Genomic DNA, 22,301 nt, shown 5'->3' with positions numbered 1-22,301 from the left:
TTAGCATTACCATGATGGCAAAACTCTGAGGAATAACTTTGTGCGGCTGCACACTCTAAAATTAACTAATTATATTTGTCTCATTTTTAAAACAGTAAACTGTATCATACACATTTATCTTTAGTGTTTGTACTTTATCTTAAAACACAAAAACATATCTAAAAGAATATAGAACATGCTAGTTCATCTGTCACATTTTTCCTGCTCATCTTATCTGCGGCTCCATCTTTTGTTTGATGTAATATGAATGTGTGAATGGGTCAGTGGTTCCTTGATGTAACGCGTTCTGAGCCTTGAAGGTGGAAAAGTGCTGTATAAAAATGTGATAATTGAAAACCTCATCCAAGAGTTCACACTGACAGTGAAAGACATTTACTGTACAAGAGCACTTTTTAGATAACCTTCATTATTTTGAATTATAAAACATGAACACCAATGCAAGGTATTATAATATTTGACGAAATTCCATTAAAAAACATTTCTTTTCACAGAGGAGCAGTCAGACGACCACAGGGAGCACTTTGGCGCCTGTCCCACTGCACGATCCTCTTATTGTCCCATCTGCTCATCATCTGCTCAGGACAGATGATGAACCAAGTCTGCTGTACCCAGATAGGACAGACAACTGATCATTCTCTTATTCTGGGACAAATATTAATATATTATTTTAGCTCAGTTGGTAGAGTGTTCAGTCACTGATGGGTTAGTGGTTCTAATCCCACTCTCAACATAAACTTCATTGGTATAGTGGTCAGATCCACTGACCCACAGGTTGCTGGTGTGCTTCCAGCCCCCACAGATGAATGCTGTTGTTGTGTTCTTGGTCGCTGTACCGGTCCATTGTGGTAAAGAAGGAGCTGAGCCAGAAGGCAAAGCTCTCCGGTCAATCTACGTTCCTACCCATCTGCTCAGGATGCCTCCTGGACGCCTCCCTAGGGAGGTGTTCCGGGCATGTCCCACCGGGAGGAGGCTCCGGGAAAGACCCAGGACATGCTGGAGGGACTCTCGGCTGGCCTGGGAACGCCTTGGGATCCCACCGGAGGAGCTGGAGGACATGTCTGGGGTAAGGGACATCTTGGACTCCCTGCTTATACTGCTGAACCCGCGACCCGGTTCTGGATAAGCGGAAGAAAATGGAGGGATGAATTTATATGTTCTCCACCTCTATTGCGATGCAGCTGCTCGAATCTGTGTTTGTAAGGTCTACGGTGCTTGTCGTGGCGACAACCCCCGAACCGTCAGGCTGAAGAAGGAGTCCTATCGAGCCTTGTTGGCTCGTGGAACTCCTGAGGCAGCCGACAAGTATCGGTGGGCCAAGCGTGCCAGGGCTTGTGCAGTCACAGAGGAAAAAACTCGGGGTTGGGAGGAGTTCTGGGAGGCCATGGAGGAGGACTATCGGACGGCCTCAAAGAGATTTTGGGACTGTTTACAGTGCGGGCAGAGAGCTGTTGACCTCAACTGGAGGATATCCTCAATCCCACCGTCATGTCTTCCGAATAGGAAGCAGAGATTGGGGACCCGGAGGCGGACTCGTCCATCACCCTGGCTGAAGTCACCGAGGTGGTTGGCAAGCTCCTCAGTGGCAAGGCTCCGGGGTACCTCAAGTCTCTGGATGTTGTGGGGTGGTTTTGGCTGACACATCTCTGCAACATGGCGTGGCAGTTGGGGACAGTGCCTCTGCACTGGCAGACCAGTGTGGTGATCCCTCATTACAAGAAGGGGGACTGGAGGGTGTTTTCAAATTACAGGGGAATCACACTCCTCAGCGTTCCCGGCAAGATCTATTCCAGGGTACTGGAGCCGAGAATCCGGCTGATAGTTGACTCTCATATTCAGAAGGAGCAGTGTGGTTTTCGTTCCGGTCGTGGAACAGTGGACCAGCTCTATACTCTCCATCGGGTCCATGGTCAGGGTTCATGGGAGTTTGCCCAACCAGGTTGCCCTTTGTAATTTCTTGGCGCAGCCAGGGGCCAAAGTGGGGCCAGAGTGGGTCTGGTTTGGGAACCACAGGATTTCATCTCTGCTGTTTGCAGATGATGTTGTCCTGATGGCTGCGTCGAGCCAAGACCTGCAACAGGAACTGGGGCGGTTTGCAGCCGAGTGTGAAGAGGCTGGGATGAGAATCATCTCCTTAAAATCCGAGGGCATGGTTCTTGACCGGAAAAAGGTGGTTTGCCTTCTCTGGGTGAGTGGTGATTCTCTGCCTCAAGTGGAGGAGTTCAAGTATCTCAGGGTCTTGTTCACAAGTGAGGGAAGGATGGAGTGTGAGATTGGCAGGCGGATCGGTGCAGTGTCTGCAGTGATGCTGTCGGTGTATCAGTATGTTGTGATAAAGAAGGAGCTGAGTCGAAAGGCAAAGCTCTCGATTTACCGGTCAATCTACGTTCCTACCCTCACCTATCATCTTGCGCTCTGGTTCATGACCGAAAGGACAAGATCGCGGAGGCCCCAGTGAAGACCCAGTAAACGCTGGAGGGACTCTGTCTCTCGGCTGGCCTGGGAACGCTTTGGGGTCCCACCGGAGGAGCTGGAGCACATGTCTGGGGTGGGAGGAGTCTGGTAGTCCCTGCTTAGACTGCTGCCCCCGCGTGCTGCTGCTAAGTACTGCTACTAAAAGCCCTAACTCCTTGTCTCCTTCTCTCCTTGTCCCCTTGCCTCTCTGCTTCCTGGCCTCCTGGTCTCCTCTATCCCTCATCCCCTTGCCTTCCTGTCTCCCCTTCCACTTATCTCCTTGCCTCCCTTGCCTCCTTGCCTCCCCATCTCCTTGTCTCCTTGCCCCCTTGCCTCTGTGCTTCCTTGTCTCCTCATCTCCTCATCTCCTGCAGTCCTCCCGTGAGCACCTCAGCATTTCCATTCTGGAGTACTTCCTGTCCTTTGCCAAGTACCTGGACACTCTTCCACATGGAGCTGCTCTCCTCAAACAGCTGTGTGACCATATCCTGCTCAACAGCGCCCTCTGGATACACACACCAGCTCAGGTCAGAGAAAATCCGGTAAATCAAATGCACTTGTGTCATTATAGGGCGAGTTACATAACAGCATTATCTTATCTTATCATCACAGGTGAGGGAACAGCGTTAGAACGTCGGAGAAATGCATAATACTCCCCTTTTAAGTTTCATGCTTCACTTTTTCCTTCATTACAGAATTTGAATCACTTTTAAAAGGTCTATGTTTGTTAATGTTGTACCGATACATAGATGTCATGTTGTAGTCTTTGACTTTCACACTGCTTCCAGTTCATTTCTTGCTCTCATTTTGCCAGCTGCTTTTCTACTTCAGAATCCCTCTGTACTTTACATAATGAAGCATGGGCAAAGGGTCTGGGCTCTCACAGGATCAGTGTGCAGTGTGGCAGAGAGCGCAGGATGGGCTGGACTCCCCATGAATAAATAACAGAACCACATAAGTTTAAGTGTCTGTGGAGAGCCCTGAACCCGGAGCAGGATGAGGGACAGTGGGTCTGTGAATCAGCTTTGAAGACGGCTAGTGCTGCTTTTACTGCTGGAGACTGAATGCTGGACAGAGCTGGTATCACTGTTTAATAGTGTACTCTTTACTATTCAACTATTTTTTTGTCTGGATGGCTGTGTACCGAATTTACACAGTTTATTATTTTCAATTTTAAAAGGAACTGTATATAGGCTGTGCTCTTAATGTTCTAAAAAGGTAAACAAATGTGTCTCATTCTCAGTATATGGACAGGCCTCATGTGAAAGAACCTCCAGAATTCACTCACTGAGCTGCAGAGGCTGCACTAGCACTGATTCATGATTGGCTGCAGGTGATGGGGTTTAGGTAGTGACCATTCAGATCATCATCATCGTTATTTTAGGTTTAACCAACTGGAGATTAGCAACTGGCAAACCAATTGAGAGACTCATGTGAGGCTCATTCTATTTTCTGAGAACCAAAACACCAAACATGTTTTTTGAAATTACAAATAAATTAGCATTACAATAATTATGAGTGAAATCTATTTGATTTGAACATTTTTACCTTGTCACTGGGGACACGGTTAGGTTGTGTGACCCATCCAAAACTCAAACACATGATAAGTACATCTGAATATAAGTGTTCTGTTATGACTAAATAGGATGGGGCCTGGTCAGTAATTGGATGGAAGACCTTTAGGAATACCAGGTGACACAGTGGGGCAGCAGGGTTTTGTTGTGTCCTTTGGCAAGACACTTTACTCACCTTGTCCAGTATGAATGTGTGTGTGTGCGTGCGTGTGATGTGTGTCCCCGTGCATGTGTGTGTGCATATGTGTGATGTGTGTGTGCATGCATATGTATTGGTGGACGGTCTGATAGCGCATATTGACAGCCTCACTTCCATCAGTCTGTCCCAGGACACCTGTGGCTACAGTAATAGAGTGTGGAGATTATCACATCAAACATTTCAAACCAGATCCAGTGTCTAATTTTACTTAGACTGGGCTGTTTTTACTATGACTTAATGAAGGTGTCTCACAGCCTTGTTCCTCGCAGTGACCCCAGCCTCTTTCATCCCCGTCATCTCCGCTCATCATGAGTGTACGATGTAATATGCTATAGGCTGCACAGTGAAGCGCTGGTTTAGCATTCTGTTCAGGTCTGTGGTAATTACTTCTGTGGGCTGAACAGAGTAGCAGTTATGGGGTGACTCATGTGGGGTCAGTGGGCACTCCTGCCTGGGGCCAAGGGAACCATCTCCATTAGCTCTGCCCTCTACAGAACATGGCACCATCTGCACCGGCCAGGGATAAAGATTGCTTCTAAGGGGAGCTACTGCACTGCATTCAATAAAGAGTGTTATATGAACGGGCTTGTTAGTGTTTGGCGTTTTAGTGATGCACCCATCCCCCTTTTTCAATTTTGATACAATTTCAATATAACTGCTTACTAAAAATTACAAAACTGCAACGCTTATCCTAATGCCTGAAGCGTCTATATGTTACTCTCAAGTAATGGCATAACAAGTTTGTATAAATAAAAGTTCAAACATTGTAAGACTTTCTGAGCCAACTACAACCAGTAAATAGTCGTATTACATCAGTGTATATGTCCAACCAAGATATTAACTGAACCAATATTTGGAAGCTGATATCTGGTGTAGCTAATTTTTTTTGTATCAGCACCGATATCTGATACCAGTATTGACAGGTATAATAATAATAATAATAATAATAATAATAATAATAATAATGCAATTGCATATTTAGGTTGAGTTCTTTTCTCAAACAGAAAACACTGTGTTCCACCTTGTGATGTCATGTGGTATACAGGAAGTGCCCCACTGTGCTTTTTAAACTTCATACACCGTCACTAGAATCATTTGGTTGATTTCAGCCTTGGAACTGCCAATCTCTACTGGACTAAAGGTAAAAGGAGCTGTCAACTTGAAAACTACCACTTAATGACACCACAAGGTGGAGCACATCTGTACTGTGAGGTGACAGTAGCAGAGTTTTCATCTTCTGATCTGAAGGTTGGTGGTTCAAATCCTGCTCACGGCATAAACATCATTGATAAAGTGGTTAGTCCCACTGACCCACAGGTTGGCAGTTCAGTCCCAGATGAAACAGATGAATGCTGTTGTTGTGTCCTGGGACAAGACAACCCTTTCCTCAGCTTGGTAAAAATTTTGCCCACTGACCCAGGAGTTGATGGTTTGATTCTTCTTACTGGCATTGCATACTTTGTTTATGCAGGTCCGGGTCTACAGGGGGCAGAAGAGTGTAGAACAGCCTCAATTAAAAGTGTTCGCTCTTCATTTCAGGCACCTAAATCCATCCATCCATCCATTTTCTTCCGCTCATCCGGGGCCGGGTCGCGAGGGCAGCAGTCTAAGCAGGGACTCCCAGACTTCCCTCACCCCGGACACGTCCTCCAGCTCCTCCGGTGGGACCCCAAGGCGTTCCCAGGCCAGCCGAGAGACATAGTCCCTCCAACGTGTCCTGGGTCTTCCCCGGGGCCTCCTCCCGGTGGGACATGCCCAGAACACCTCCCTAGGGAGGCGTCCAGGAGGCATCCTGAGCAGATGCCCGAGCCACCTCAGCTGGTTCCTCTCAACGTGTAGGAGCAGCGGCTCTACTCCGAGCTCCTCCCGTGTGACTGAGCTCCTCACCCTATCCCTAAGGGTGCGCCCGGCCATTCTGCGGAGGAAGCCCATTTCAGCCGCTTGTATCCGCGATCTTGTCCTTTCGGTCATTACCCAAAGCTCATGACCATAGGTGAGGGTAGGAACGTAGATTGACCGGTAAATCGAGAGCTTCGCCTTCCGGCTCAGCTCCTTCTTTACCACATCGGACCGATACAGCGACCGCATCACTGCAGACGCTGCACCGATCCGCCTGTCAATCTCACGCTCCATCCTTCCCTCACTCGTGAACAAGACCCCGAGATACTTGAACTCCTCCACTTGGGGCAGAGACTCACCACCCACCCGGAGAGAGCAAACCACCTTTTTCCGGTCGAGAACCATGGCCTCGGATTTGGAGGAGCTGATTCTCATCCCAGCCGCTTCACACTCGGCTGCAAACCGCCCCAGTGCCTGCTGCAGGTCCTGGCTCGAAGAAGCCATCAGGACAACATCATCTGCAAACAGCAGAGATGAAATCCTGTGGTTCCCAAACCAGGCCCCCTCCGGCCCCTGGCTGCGCCTAGAAATTCTGTCCATAAATATAATGAACAGAACCGGTGACAAAGGGCAGCCCTGGCGGAGTCCAACATGCACTGGGAACAGGTCTGACTTACTGCCGGCAATGCGAACACAGCTCCTGCTCCGGTCATACAGGGACCGGACAGCCCTTAGCAAAGAGCCCCGGACCCCATACTCCCAGAGCACCCCCCAAAGGACACCACGAGGGACACGGTCGAATGCCTTCTCCAGATCCACAAAACACATGTGGACTGGTTGAGCATACTCCCATGAGCCCTCGAGGACCCGATGGAGAGTATAGAGCTGGTCCAGTGTTCCACGACCAGGACGAAAACCACACTGCTCCTCCTGGATCCGAGGTTCGACTATCGGTCGGATTCTCCTCTCCAGTACCCTGGAATAGACCTTACCGGGAAGGCTGAGGAGTGTGATTCCCCTGTAATTGGAACACACCCTCCGGTCCCCCTTCTTATACAGAGGGACCACCACCCCGGTCTGCCATTCCACAGGTACTGTCCCCGACCGTCACGCGATGTTGCAGAGACGTGTCAGCCAAGACAGTCCCACAACATCCAGAGACTTGAGGTACTCAGGACGGATCTCGCCTTGCCACCGAGGAGCTTGCCAACCACCTCAGTGACTTCAGCCAGGGTGATGGATGAGTCCGCCTCTGGGTCCCAGAGGCGGACCCAGAGGCGGACTCACGTCTTCCTCCTCGGAAGACGTGACAGTGGGATTGAGGAGATCCTCAAAGTATTCCTTCCATCGCCTGACAACATCCCCAGTCGAAGTCAGCAGCTCTCCACCCGCACTGTAAACAGTGTTGGTGAAGCACTGCTTTCCCCTCCTGAGGCGTCGGACGGTTTGCCAGAATCTCTTTGAGGCCGTCCGATAGTCCTCCTCCATGGCCTCCCCGAACTCCTCCCAACCCCGAGTTTTTGCCTCTGTGACTGCCCGAGCCGCGGCACGCTTGGCCAGCCGGTACTCATCAGCTGCCTCAGGAGTCCCACGAGCCAACAAGGCTCGATAGGACTCCTTCTTCAGCTTGACGGCATCCCTTACTTCCGGTGTCCACCACCGGGTTCGGGGATTGCCGCCGCGACAAGCACCACAGACCTTACGACCACAGCTACGAGCAGCCGCATCGACAATAGAGGTGGAGAACATGGCCCACTCGGAGTCCATGTCTCCAACCTCCCCCGGGATCAAGGAGAAGCTCTCCCGGAGGTGGGAGTTGAAGACCCCCCTGACAGAGGGCTCCGCCAGACGTTCCCAGCAGACCCTCACAATGCGCTTGGGCCTGCCAGGTCTGTCCGGCTTCCTCCTCCGCCAGCGGATCCAACTCACCACCAGGTGGTGATCAGTTGACAGCTCAGCCCCTCTCTTCACCCGAGTGTCCAAGACACGTGGTCGGAGGTCAGATGACACGACAACAAAGTCGATCATCGACCTCCGACCTAGAGTGTCCTGGTGCCATGTGCACCGATGGACACCCTTGTGCTCGAACATGGTGTTTGTTATGGACAAGCTGTGACTAGCACAGAAGTCCAATAACAAAACACCGCTCGGGTTCAGATCGGGGAGGCCGTTCCTCCCAATCACGCCCCTCCAAGTGTCACTGTCGTTACCCACATGGGCGTTGAAGTCCCCCAGGAGAACAACGGAGTCCCCGGTTGGTGCACTGTCTAGTACCCCTCCCAGGGACTCCAAGAAGGCCGGGTACTCTGCACTGCTGTTAGGCCCGTAGGCCGACACAACAGTGAGAGACCTGTCCCCGACCCGAAGGCGCAGGGACGCGACCCTCTCGTTCACCGGAGTGAACCCCAACACACAGCGGCTGAGCTGTGGGGCAATGAGCAAGCCCACACCAGCTCGCCGCCGCTCCCCACGGGCAACGCCAGAGAAATGGAGAGTCCAACCCCTCTCAAGAAGTTGGGTTCCAGAGCCCGAGCTGTGCGTGGAGGTGAGGCCGACTATATCTAGCCGGTAATGCTCAACCTCCCGCACAAGCTCAGGCTCCTTCCCCCCCTGCGAGGTGACATTCCATGTCCCCAGAGCTAGTCTCCATGTCCGGAGATCCGGTCGTCGAGGTCCCCGCCTTCGACTGCTGCCCGGATCTCTCCGCACCCGCCCCTCATGGCTCCTCCCGCAGGTGGTGGGTCCACGGGAGGATGGCCCCACGTCGTTTCTTCGGGCTGGGCCCGACCGGGCCCCGTGGGGAAAGGCCCGGCCACCAGGCGCTCGCTGCCGAGCACCCACCCCAGGCCTGGCTCCAGGGTGGGGCCCCGGTAACGCACCTAAATATGACACTTAATGTTTGCGTATTATCTTTGCTCCCCTTTAAAACTTGAGTGAACCCTCAGTTCACCCTCAGTTCGCCATCAGTTTGGTCTGCACTTGAGCCTGTCTTTGTGCCTGGTGAAGACACATAGCCCACCTATATTGTGTGAAGTTGTTTGTGGTTTTCCCCTCCCTGACCCACCACCTTAACGTGGTGGAGGGGTTTGAGCACCCGAATGATCCTGGGAGCTATGTTGTCGGGGGCGTCATGCCCCTGGTAGGGTCACCCATGGCAAACAGGTCCTTGGAGACGGGTCTGACCGAAGGAACGACGTGGGGCCATCCTCCCGTGGACCCACCACCTGCGGGAGGAGCCATGAGGGGCGGGTGCAGAGAGATCCGGGCGGCAGTCGAAGGCGGGAACCTCGACGACCGGATCTCCGGACATGGAGACTAGCTCTGGGGACATGGAATGTCACCTTGCTGGGGGGGAAGGAGCCTGAGCTTGTGCGGGAGGTTGAGCATTGCCGGCTAGATATAGTCGGCCGCACCTCCATGCACAGCTTGGGCTCTGGAACCCAACTCCTTGAGAGGGGTTGGACTCTCCATTTCTCTGGCGTTGCCCGCGGGAAGTGGCGGCGAGCTGGTGTGGGCTTGCTCATTGCCCCACAGCTCAGCCGCCACGTGTTGGAGTTCACCCCGGTGAACGAGAGGGTCGCGTCCCTGCGCCTTCGGGTCGGGGACAGGTCTCTCACTGTTGTGTCGGCCTACGGGCCAAACAGCAGTGCGGAATACCCGGCCTTCTTGGAGTCCCTGGGAGGGGTACTAGACAGTGCACCAATCGGGGACTCCGTTGTTCTCCTGGGGGACTTCAATGCCCACGTGGGTAATGACAGTGACACTTGGAGTGGCGTGATTGGGAGGAATGGTCTCCCCGATCTGAACCCGAGTGGTGCTTTGTTATTGGAGTTCTGTGCTAGTCACAGTTTGTCCATAACAAACACCATGTTCAAGCACAAGGGTGTCCATCGGTGCACGTAGCACCAGGAAACTCTAGGTCAGAGGTCGATGATCGACTTTGTTGTCGTGTCATCTGATCTCCGGCCACGTGTCTTGGACACTCGGGTGAAGAGAGGGGCTGAACTGTCAACTGATCAGCACCTGGTGGTGAGTTGGATCCGCTGGCGGAGGAGGAAGCCGGACAGACCTGGCAGGCCCAAGCGCATTGTGAGGGTCTGCTGGGAACATCTGGCTGAGCCCTCTGTCAGGGGGGTCTTCAACTCACACCTCCGGGAGAGTTTCTCCCTGATCCCGGGGGAGGCTGGGGACATGGAGTCTGAGAGGGCCATGTTCTCTACCTCTATTGTCGATGCGGCTGCTCGTAGTTGTGGTCGTAAGGTCTGCGGTGCTTGTCGCGGCGGCAATCCCTGAACCCGGTGGTGGACACCGGAAGTAAGGGATGCTGTCAGGCTGAAGAAGGAGTCCTATCGAGCCTTGTTGGCTCGTGGGACTCCTGAGGCAGCTAATGAGTACCGATGGGCCAAGCGGGCCGCGGCTCGGGCAGTCACAGAGGCAAAAACTCGGGGTTGGGAGGAGTTCGGGGAGGCCATGGAGGAGGACTATCGGACAAAGAGATTCTGGCAAACCGTTCGACGCCTCAGGAGGGGGAAGCAGTGCTTCACCAACACTGTTTACAGTGCGGGTGGAGAGCTGCTGACCTCGACGGGATGTTGTCGGTGGTGGAAGGAATACTTTGAGGATCTTCTCAATCCCACTGTCACGTCTTCCGAGGAGGAAGCAGAAACTGGGGACCTGGAGGCGGACTCGTCCATCACCCTGGCTGAAGTCACCGAGGTGGTTGGCAAGCTCCTCGGTGGCAAGGCTCCGGGGGTAGACGAGATCCGTCCTGAGTACCTCAAGTCTCTGGATGTTGTTGGACTGTCTTGGCTGACACGTCTCTGCAACATCGCGTGGTGGTCGGGGACAGTACCTGTTGAATCACAGACCGGGGTGGTGGTCCCTCTGTATAAAAAGGGGGACCGGAGGGTGTGTTCCAATTACAGGGGAATCATACTCCTCAGCCTTCCCGGTAAGGTCTATTCCAGGGTACTGGAGAGGAGAATCCGACTGATAGTCGAACCTCGGATTCAGGAGGAGCAGTGTGGTTTTCGTCCTGGTCGCGGAACACTGGACCAGCTCTATACTCTCCATCGGGTCCTTGAGGGTTCATGGGAGTTTGCCCAATCAGTCCACATGTGTTTTGTGGATCTGGAGAAGGCATTCGACCGTGTCCCTCGTGGTGTCCTTTGGGGGGTGCTCTGGGAGTATGGAGTCCGGGGCTCTTTGCTAAGGGCTTTCTGGTCCCTGTATGACCGGAGCAGGAGCTGTGTTCACATTGCCGGCAGTAAGTCAGACCTGTTCCCAGTGCATGTTGGATCTGCCAGGGCTGCCCTTTGTCACCGGTCCTGTTCATTATATTTATGGACAGATTTTCTAGGTGCAGCCAGGGGCCGGAGGGGGTCTGGTTTGGGAACCACAGGATTTCATCTCTGCTGTTTGCAGATGATGTTGTCCTGATGGCTTCTTCAAGCCAGGCCCTGCAGCAGGCACTGGGGCGGTTTGCAGCCGTGTGTGAAGCGGCTGGGATGAGAATCAGCTCCTCCAAATCTGAGGCCATGGTTCTCGACTGGAAAAAGGTGGTTTGCCCTCTCCGGGTGGGTGGTGAGTCTCTGCCTCAAGTGGAGGAGTTCAAGTATCTCAGGGTCTTGTTCACGAGTGAGGGAAGGATGGAACGTGAGATTGACCGGTGGATCGGTGCAGCGTCTGCAGTGATGCGGTTGCTGTATCGGTCCGTTGTGGTAAAGAAGGAGCTGAGTCCAAAGGCAAATGACCGAAAGGACAAGGTCGCGGATACAAGCGGCTGAAATGGGTTTCCTGCGTAGGTTGGCCAGGCCCACCCTTAGGGATAGGGTGAGGAGCTCGGTCACATGGGAGGAGCTCGGAGTAGAGCCGCTGCTCCTTCACGTCGAGAGGAACCAGTTGAGGTGGCTCGGGCATTTGCTCAGGATGCCTCCTAGATGCCTCCCTAGGGAGGTGTTCTGGGCATGTCCCACCAGGAGGAGGCCCCGGGGAAGACCCAGGACACGCTGAAGGGACTATGTCTCTCGGCTGGCCTGGGAACACCTTGGGGTCCCACCGGAGGAGCTGGAGGACGTGTCCAGGGTGAGGGAAGTCTGAGAGTCCCTGCTTAGACTGCTGCCCACGCGACCTGGCCCCAGATAAGCGGAAGAAAATGGATGGATGGATGTTTGTGGTTTTGGTGGTGATCTGAGTCAGCACACAAGAGTCACTCCCACAGTCTGCCTCAGGGTGACTTTGGCTACAGTTTGCAGAGTGGATAAATGATACTAAAATAATCACAGTAATCGTATTTGTGTTTCCTCCCCAGGTGCAGCAGTCTCTCTACACCTACCTGTCCTCTGAGTTCATGGGCTTCTACTCCCTCTCTAGCTCCATCCGTAGGCTGGGCACGGTACAGCAGCTCATGCATGCTCTCATGTTTTACTACTGGGCCTGTGATCCCACGCTCACCAGCGCCATTACAGCCAAGGGGCTCGGTGAGTTCAGTCACATGATCAGGCCTACACTAAATCAATCTAAACAGACGTCTGGGTACATTTGAGAGGAGTGCTCTGCTAAAGCTGTCACTTTTCTTTCATTAGTGTGATGCACGTCTCTATGGATATGTTATTGCTTTGCTCCAAATGTTCCACAGTATGGCATTATTACATATTGTAGGTATAACATCTCTACATCTTGAGCTAGGTTCATGGAATTAATATCAAGTTTAAATTGGGCTTGGAGTTTAGGCTGTGGTTATCTTTCTTAATAGCATGGAGATGCCCAGAAACGTTACATAAGGGGCTGCATGTACCTCTGTGGTGGAATGTTCTGTAGTTACCATGATGACACAATGATGGAGAAATTGGCAGACACTGTCAAATAAGTTTTAAGATGAAAAAGATGATGAGATGAGATTAGATGAAAACTCAAGAAAAAATAGAAAAGGGCACATTTTCAGGAGCCTGTGATCAGTCCCAGCATCCATGGTCCTGTTAGCTAATGCTAGCTAGCTTGTGACTAATTTTTTAAGAGAGCAAATCATCTCACCTGTTGTAGTTCCAACTAAAGCAGCTTTTCTGGTATTGTGGTAAACCAAGCTCAGATTCAAGTCTAACAAACCTCAGACAGAGCAGCATCACACCCCCAAGGAATGGTGATGACAACAGCTGCAAAGTATCAATTTGCTGTCAAGATTGGCAGCCCCATGCAAAATAACACAACTCCAATGACGATGGTGGCTCTCACAAAAACTTGGAGAATAAGGTGAATACAAGACTTTGTACAGCTGCAGTTACCTGTACCCATCTCTGAACCAATTAATTCTTAAAACTATAAAGGTCAGTTGTAATCTCCTCCTTTCCCAGAGTTTGTGAGGAGCCCAAACTCTGTCAGGTCCCTCTCTAAAATAAATGCCCCTGTGGGAGGTAATTCCACCAGGGCCTCTGCATTCATCAGCAGTGGTGTGGCAGCTCATCTTTGTCTTTGTCCTCCATCACACACATACTCTCAGGCACACACACACATGCTCGCACACACAAGCAGACACACACATGCATGCAGACATACACGTGTTCAATCATACCACTTAGAGGACTGTTTTTGTTTTCAATCTTCTGTTCTTAATACTACATACTTCTGGATTTTAAAACTAGAAGGCACAAGATTTTCAAAGTTTAAAAAAAGCTCACAGCTAAACTAAACTAATATGTCTCCTCTGACATGTTATATCTCATTAGACGATATTCTTAGTCCACTCGTAAACAAATGCAACAGAATTAAAGTCATGCATCACTGAGTCTAAGGGTCCTCACTGCGCAGTGGTCATAACTCTTCACCTTATCTTCCTCTGTCCCACGCCCTCCCTCACGGTACACTTCTGTCTGCTACTACTGCTACTACTACTAGTACTACTGCTACTACTACTACTAGTACTACTGCTGCTGCTACTACTACTACTAGTACTACTGCTACTACTACTGCTACTACTAGTACTACTGCTACCGTTACCATTGCTACTACTACTACTATTACTACTACTACTACTACTACTACTACTACTACTACTACTGTTACTACTACTACTACCACTACTACTACTAATAATAATAAAATAATGCATGTAATTTTTGTGCTTTTTGGACACTACTGTTACCATTTCTGTAGCCACAGCTGAAGAAAGCAAGGCTGCTAATATGACCTGCCTCACTTCTGTCAGTCTACTCAGGGCATTTGGAGTAAGTTACCTTGAGCAAGTTTGTAGAGTGAATGTATGTGTTTCATTAGAGATTCTGTGTGTTCGTACCAAGCTGGTGTAGTAATTAAATAAGGAGAGGTATGTGCACTTATCTCTCCTGAGGTTTGAGAGACTATAAGCAGAGGAACTCCAAGAACTCCGATGAACTAGAGCTAGCACTTTAAATTAGCATTTTTGAATTTACAATTTAAATTTGATTTGCAATTTAAATTTATACAGTGCACTCGTCCAGATGCATTAACTCTAGAGAGGACAGTTCGGAGTCCAGACTCTTAAACTCTAGAGAGGACACTATGGAGTCCAGGTGGTTTGACTCTAGAGAGGACAGTGTGGAGTCCAGGCATGTTAACTCTAGAGAGGACACTGTGGAGTCCAGGCATGTTAACTCTAGAGAGGACACTATGGAGTCCAGGTGGTTTGACTCTAGAGAGGACAGTGTGGAGTCCAGGCATGTTAACTCTAGAGAGGACACTGTGGAGTCCAGGCGTGTTAACTCTAGAGAGGACACTGGAGTCATGATTTGATTTGAACATTTATGCTTCTTGCAGCACTCCTTTAGATATGATTTAGTTTAGTTTAGTTCCAGAGAGACCAATGGCTGATGAGCTCTGCCGATATGTAGGGACGATTTTTATTATTTCCCCAAAATGATCAAATTTAAATTTACTACAAACTCAAATAAAGCTTTATGTATATTATTTAGACAGCTGATCCACCCAAACTAAATATCTCTCTCTGCTCGAGATTTAAGGCCGACAGCTGATATTAAATATTGGCCCGATATATAGGCCAACATATTTATATTTTTCAGTATTGATACCTGTTGAAGTTAAGGTGGGACATGAGGCAGACCACATACTGTATAAAGTGGACTAAGTGAGTGTGACGTAACCCATAGTGTTCAGCTCCAGGCAAATGAAACTCATTCTAGCAGTTATAGGGGTGAATTTGCATCTGAGTTCCACATTTGGAATTCATTGCAACCAAAGAGCCAATCTGGAGCGAAGCTGTTGACGCCCCTTCTTGTACCAACGCTATCAGTCAACGCTAACGCTAGCAGGAGCAACTTTAATCTTCATATCTTGATTTATGAACATAATAGCTAAATGAAACCCCCAGGATCATGTAGAGCAGGTTAATACAAACATTTTAAGACCAAAATAATGAGCCTGACAGCAGCAGTTACAGAGAGAGGGGTGATGGTTTTTCAGTGTAAACTGAATTGGAGTGAATGGAACGGAAAGTGTGCCCAGGATCACTTCCTATTTGGAACAGGCTGGCTAGCAAGTTAGCTATGTCCACTTACGTATATATACAGTCTCTAGGATGGACTCGGGAAATCTAAGCTTATAGATAAAGATAAAGGACAGTAGGTCATAAAAGATTTTCAGTGTGGCTGATATTTGTTAATCATTTGGTACTGTGAGACTGGACATCACAGTATATATTATACATGTACATGTATATATGCACATTTATACTCTCTGTAAGAATGCACTGGAGGAGACCAAATACTTTTGTTCCTTTTTATTCTTCCTGGTCTGCATTTCTTCACTCTGCACCAGGCCAATTACACAGACTGCACCATCACAAAGGGTGCAGCTCATGTGCTGTTTACACCTATATACTGACAGGTCCACAGCTCTTCAGCTCAACAATGGCCCCTCTCTGCTCCAGTACACTTACAGGGCATACAGCAACTGATTCAAAACGTTTTCTTGAACAATGCAAAACACTCGGGTCTTTTTAATACAAAGTCTACAGCCAATTCTCAGTAAAACGTCACAGCATGTGGTTTGGAGCAGAGTTCTAATGTTTTTTGTGTGTCTTAAATGACAAAGTACATTTTTATTTGTTTAAAAAAAAAAAAAAAAAAAAGACAAATAAATTGAAAAAAAAAGTAACAAACCTCTAAGAACGAGTGTTTTCATGATACTAAAATGTTTCTCTATTGCAATACTAAGGAACAGACGTGATACTCTTTCTTTAGACAATAGAATGTGATTTTCAGCATTAAATGGTAGTTCTTTCTTTTACATTCCCATGTGGACTTATATCTGTGTAATCCCTCAGTCGTCCAGGTAGGTTCCATAGTGGTCTATGGACATATACTAGTCTATGTGGTCTTATAGTTGTTCTGATACAGCTCAAGATCATTCGAAAGATATTCAGGAAATGTTCATTGCTGTCCTGTCACTGAGACTTTTTAGTATCAATACCTGCTCTAGTTTCAATATTCATTTTAGTATCAATGGGTATCTGATTTTTGATACACTAATATTTATTGTTAAAAGTCTAGGTCAAGGGGTTGAATTAGCCATTGCTGTTTGGTCTACTTTTGCATGTATATTATCTATACCAGTGGTCCCCAACCACCGGGCCGTGGACCGGTACCGGTCCGTGGATCAATTGGTACCGGGCCACCGGCCGTCCAAGAAATAATTAATTATTTCCGTTGTATTTATTATCTGAGTCTGAACAATCGTTTATTTTGAAGCATTATTCTTGAGCGCCGACAACTTAACCACTGAACGTTCCGACGGCCCGCGGGCGGACCCCTAATCACCACAGTGCTGACAGGAAAGCCGTTTTTACAGAGAAGTCAGAAATGTGGATTTGGACTTCACTTACCATTGAGAGCTCTGGTTCTGTCAAACATAAACATATTCACACAAAGTTGGTCTCATTCGTTCCATAAAGGTCCAGAGAATATAATCCAGTGAAGAAATTATGTAGAGCCTCCATGTCCAATCTGCTGCAGGAAAGTGAAATCTGTTCCGTCACTTCTCTGCATTTCTTTTGTCAGTTTCAGGCATAATAAACTTCTGACAGTGCCAACTTTATTCCTCAGTGCAAAACAAACTTGTTAGCTTGTGATTGACACCAAAGTTGGCCAATAAGGTGGGGGCTGTGGGTTACTGGAGCCGCGGACAGTGAATGAGAGCTACAGATGAGTGGAAGAGTATGCCCCACTGTCCCCCTTGTAGAATCAAGCTCTTACATTACACACGTTTAGTGATGTTTTCCTGTTAAAGCCCATGAACTGCGGAACACGCTGATACATGACATGCAGTGGTTTACTGTAAACAGACGGAGTTTTCTGCCCGCGTAAAAAGACAAGACTGGATATAAAGATAAGCGCATAAAATTACGCGCGCGTATTGCGTAATTTTACGCAGAGGTTTTGCGTTTTAAACATGACGAAAAGGACAAAACAAAGGAAGTACGCGACTGAGGACACTGTGGATGTTTGTACAAGTTAAACTAGAGGCATCTCGGACCCGGAGCGGTTCGTGGAACCGAGTGAAGATCTCATGATGGACTGAGGAGCAGAGGACCTTATGATTTGATGGACTGGATGCTGTTCCTGATCAGTAAGCGTGGTTTATTCTGCTATTAACTTAATTGTGGGTCAAATGTGTATCATGTGTAATCATTAGCATTAGCACCAATCATCACGCACACACCACTTGGGTGAAGAGTCTTGCCTAAGGACACAATGACAGAACTAAGGACACAATGACAGAAAGCTCTAACCACTGAGCCACTGTTGCAGAATGACTGTCTCACTGTACAATCATGTACAGTGTTTTCTTAGTTTACAGTTTGTGTTTGTTTACATTTTGACGTGTGTGTGTGTGTTTGTTGATTGTTTGCAGTGTGTGGTTTGTAAATATATATTTATTTTGACCCATAGCACTTGTTTTGACTGTATTTTATATACAAATATACATTTTATATTGTGTTTTGATATGATATATAAATGTACAGTAATAGAGCAGCTGGGTGTGCAGATACAGATTCCTCTCAGTGTGAGTTTTCAGTAGAGCCTAACTGATGTCTGTGGGTTGAAACATCAAAAGTTATTGCACTTTTTCCAAACGTTCTCCAAATGTCTTCATTCGGATAGGTTTGGAGAGGCCTGGACTTACTCATGATAAAATGATTGTAAAACTCTCATTTTTATAGGTATTGACCTCAAATTTGAAATGTAAGTGGTCAACAATCTTGTCAGTTGAGATATAGTGTATTTTTGGCCCCAGCTCCCTACTGCAGCTTTCTACACCTTCATTTTCACAAAAATGTTTTGACGAGGATGAGATTTTTTTTTTTTAATGTGTGTTCCAAAGTGTATAAATGCTCAGCAGACAAACTTACAGTTATTCTGACACCTGTGGGTAAAACTATGTAAAGATAATACTATATCTTTACAAAGACCCCAAACTAGTGCATTTACTACTGAGGGTTCAATAGTGGTGATGATTTTAATTTGGAGAGGTCAGAACAAAGGCAATTTCAGGCAATAAACCCCTCTCAGCTCATTATTCTCTACTAAAGGCATTATTTACTTGTATAGAATGTATATGTGTATAGTGTATTTGAATAGAATGTGATCAGTTTATGTTTGATGGCATTAATGTGTCTCCTGCCATCTTTTTATTCATATATTTGGGCTTTAAGACGTCACCAGTACTTTCATTTACAAACTACATTTTACAGCAAGTGTCTAGACATTTAAAATGATTTACCTAAATGTTTGCTCTGTCATTCTCCTCTCTTCTGCAGATGGACCCAGACCTACCCAGAAGGAAGTCATGTGTCTGCGGGCATCCATGCTGCTCTTTCTTAAACAGCTCCTCCTAAAGGTCATCACTGGAATACTCCAGAATACTGTCAGGGTTTTGTTTTTGGTCAGCTTTTAACCATAGTCTTACCAAAGTGTAATAAGGGTTTAAATTTAAACTTTCTGGAAAAGAGTAAACAACCTACTTGGATCTAGGGAGATGCCTGCTTTTTTTTTTTGTAATGCTCCACAGTATGGCATTAAACTAATTGGATCAGTGCAAGCTAAATCGGTTTAATGTCACACTGTGGAAAATAGAAAGACAAAGCCATAACATCTCCATGGAGATCAGGAGAATATGTACACAGTGCACCTTTAATGCGTATACATAACTGCAAACGCCCCTTCTGCTGCCCCTTTAAAACTTTTAAGCAACAATTTGCAGGGTAATTTATGAAAAAATAAAGTGCTGCTCTTTTTGTCATGAAGAGATTTTTCAGCAGGTCCTAAAAGGTCTCTACTAAATTTATTATCACTTCTGAGGAAAATTAATCTAGTCTCATATAAATTATGTTTTATTCAAAGCCCAATTGTATTTTTTAAAGAGGGGTATTATGCAAAATCGATGGAGCTTTTTACCATGCTACAACGTTGTTCCTTCATCAAAAACATGCTTTAGATGCCATCGTCACCCATGCTCCCATACAACAATTCAATTTTGGTGAATATAGCATTTTTAAGATAAGAAAAGGTAACATGGTGATTTAAATGTTATGTGGTAGCAGTTAATACCACATAGAAGTAAAATACCCCCTCTGTAATACCAAATAGAAGTCAAATACCCCCTCTTTAATAGCCCATAGAAGTAAAAAAAAAAAACCTTCTTTAATACCCTAGAAGTGTAATAACCCCTCTTTACCTTTTTTGTAAGGTTTCATTCCCTGTTGAATACTTATCTTTGTCTTTTTTCAGGACGGTGGAGTAAAGGAGGACGAGGTGCAGTGCCTTGTGAACTATCTTTTAACGATGCAGGAGGTAGGCCCCAGGTTCAGTCATGGTCCATGTTTGTCTGCCCTCTGTTCACTTCAGGGGAGACTGGAGCCACAGTGATGATAACCCTTGGGTCATTTAGGTTTTCTCAGCTGATAAGCCAAATATGTGTCTCTCCTGGGTCCAATCAAGTTACTATGAGGTTATTCTTGTATTTGGCTGACAATAAAGACAGTGGCAGTTAAAAACAGGACAGAAATATAAGCATGCCTTTCTTTGGGCTGCCTGTATTCTGTGGCATTACACTCACACGACCAGTCAAAAGTTTGGACCATAGTCTGTTTACAAAAATGGATTAAGTGAGTGTGATGTCAGTCACCCACAGAGTTCAGTTCCAGTCAAATGAAGCTCATTGAGACTAGCAGTTATAGAGGCCAGTTTGGTGCCAGTTCCATATTTGGAATTCTGACCGTGAGTATCATAGCAACCAAAGAGCCAATCCGGAGCCAGGCTGTTGAAGGTAATGCCCGTTTCCACCTGCACCACTGGTTTAGGAGGAAGTGGGCGCTTAGCAACGCTGTCAATCAAACCTGTTGCTAATGCTAGCGGGTGTGACCTTGGGGGAAAGAAGGCACCGGATTTGTCTGTTACTAATGTTCATATCTTGATTTACAAACACAATAGTGAAATAAAAATGCCAGGATCATGTAGAGCGGGGTAATGCAAATATTTTAAGACCAAAATGATGAGGCTCACTGCAGCAGTTACAGGGAGGGACAATTGTGAATTGTGACCGTGTTTTGTGAATTGGAGCCAGTTGATGGAGCCAAAAGCGTGCCCATGCTCACTTCCTATATGGAACATAGCGGCTAATAGGTTAGCTATGTCCAGAGATTTATACAGTCTGTGGTTTGGACACCCTTTTTCATTTATGTTTCTTTATTTCAATAGTTACTTCTGAGGGTCTGAGGGACCATGGGCACAGATGGTCACTGTTGGCCCAATTTCTGATGTATACATGTTACAGTATTGTGTAGTATTGATGTATTCCAGTTTGTATTCATATCTGCAGGATGATAATCTGCTGGACGTTCTGCAGATGGTGGTAGCCCTCATGTCAGAGCATCCAGCCTCTATGGTCCCTGCATTTGACCACACACATGGGATCAGGTAAGTGGCATACATTCTTTACACTTACAGGGTTTGTCACTGTCAGCTTTTGAGTGGCTGAAGTTCACTAAATGATCTTGTTTTCTGCAGCCCTTCAGATCATATTTTGTAGTCATCATAAATGTGCTGTTAGTAAATATTTTTGATTCAGATTCAAATGACGCTCAAAAAGTTAAAGGGGCACTTTAACTTTTCTGATGAGTCCATCACCTGCTTCATGGAGATGTGATTGCTGGAATGCTGCACTCTGGGTAATTGAGTAATTTAGTGATTTAGTGATTTCTGTCATTAGCGTATTAAAACACTCTAATGACAGAAAAGGCGTGTGTGTCCTCTTTGATACCTTCATTTAGCCTTTGGAGTGGACGCTGAACTTAAGTAAAATAACTACGGCAAATGCAGCCTGACAACTGCGCTAACACTACAACTGCGCTAACGCGACAACAGCGCTAACACGACAACAGAGCTAACACCATAACAGCGCTAACACTATAATAGCGCAAACACAAACAAATAACACAAACTTTGTTTACTCTGCATAATTATCCATGTGCTCAATTTGAAAGTAAAAGTGCTTAAATCAGCACTCATCATCAGAACCATTATACATCTGACTCTGACACTAGTCTCAAGATCTTATTTATTCTTCTAGATGTTCTTTAGAGACAGACTTTTATTTTTGTACTGTAACAAAATTGAGTAGCTTCTGTCTATTTCTTCACACTCTGTGGTATTGGATTGGTAATTGTATCGGTGAGTACACTAAGGTCCAATACTTGGCCTTGGTATCAGATTAGATAAAAAAAGGTATTGAAGCAACCACTACTTTAAAATGTTATTTATTCAAAGGCTGATATTACACTATTTTCTAACCTGTGTTATAATGTTGTTTCCTCATCAAACATACCTGAGGTTGTATTTTGTTTCATTCACACATGTTTAACACACAAACCACACAAACCCTCCATATTTAGGCTCAGTTCTTCTCCCAAACAGAAAATGCTCTGTTCCACCTTGTAATGTCATATGATAATACAGGAAGTGCTCCACTGTGTATTTCAACTCCATAGACCTTCACTAAAATCATTTTGATGATTTTAACCCGACAGTAGAAGGAATACTTTGAGGATCTTCTCAATCCCACCATCACGTCTTCCGAGGAGGAAGACTAGGGACTCGTCCATCACCCTGGCTGAAGACACTGAGGTGGTTAGCAAGCTCCTCGGTGGCAAGGTCCCGGGGGTGGACGAGTCCCGAATACCTTAAGTCTCTGGA

At 47.1% G+C, this 22,301-nt stretch overlaps 1 protein-coding gene across 1 annotated transcript in view; it reads left to right on the top strand.

Annotated features, from left to right (window-relative positions):
- Nucleotides 1-22,301, top strand: part of LOC117379826 (neurobeachin-like) — a 398,145-nt gene that overhangs the window by 107,349 nt on the left and 268,495 nt on the right. The window contains 5 exon segments of the mRNA XM_055226208.1: nucleotides 2,826-2,978; nucleotides 12,374-12,542; nucleotides 18,869-18,948; nucleotides 19,839-19,901; nucleotides 20,929-21,026. Coding sequence (XP_055082183.1) covers nucleotides 2,826-2,978; nucleotides 12,374-12,542; nucleotides 18,869-18,948; nucleotides 19,839-19,901; nucleotides 20,929-21,026 — 563 coding nt within the window.

Source organism: Periophthalmus magnuspinnatus, chromosome 13 (assembly GCF_009829125.3).
Source record: "Periophthalmus magnuspinnatus isolate fPerMag1 chromosome 13, fPerMag1.2.pri, whole genome shotgun sequence".
In the NCBI taxonomy this organism is placed as follows: domain Eukaryota; kingdom Metazoa; phylum Chordata; class Actinopteri; order Gobiiformes; family Gobiidae; genus Periophthalmus; species Periophthalmus magnuspinnatus.
Note: the sequence above shows the minus strand (reverse complement) of the source record. Positions and strands in the feature narration are given on the sequence as shown.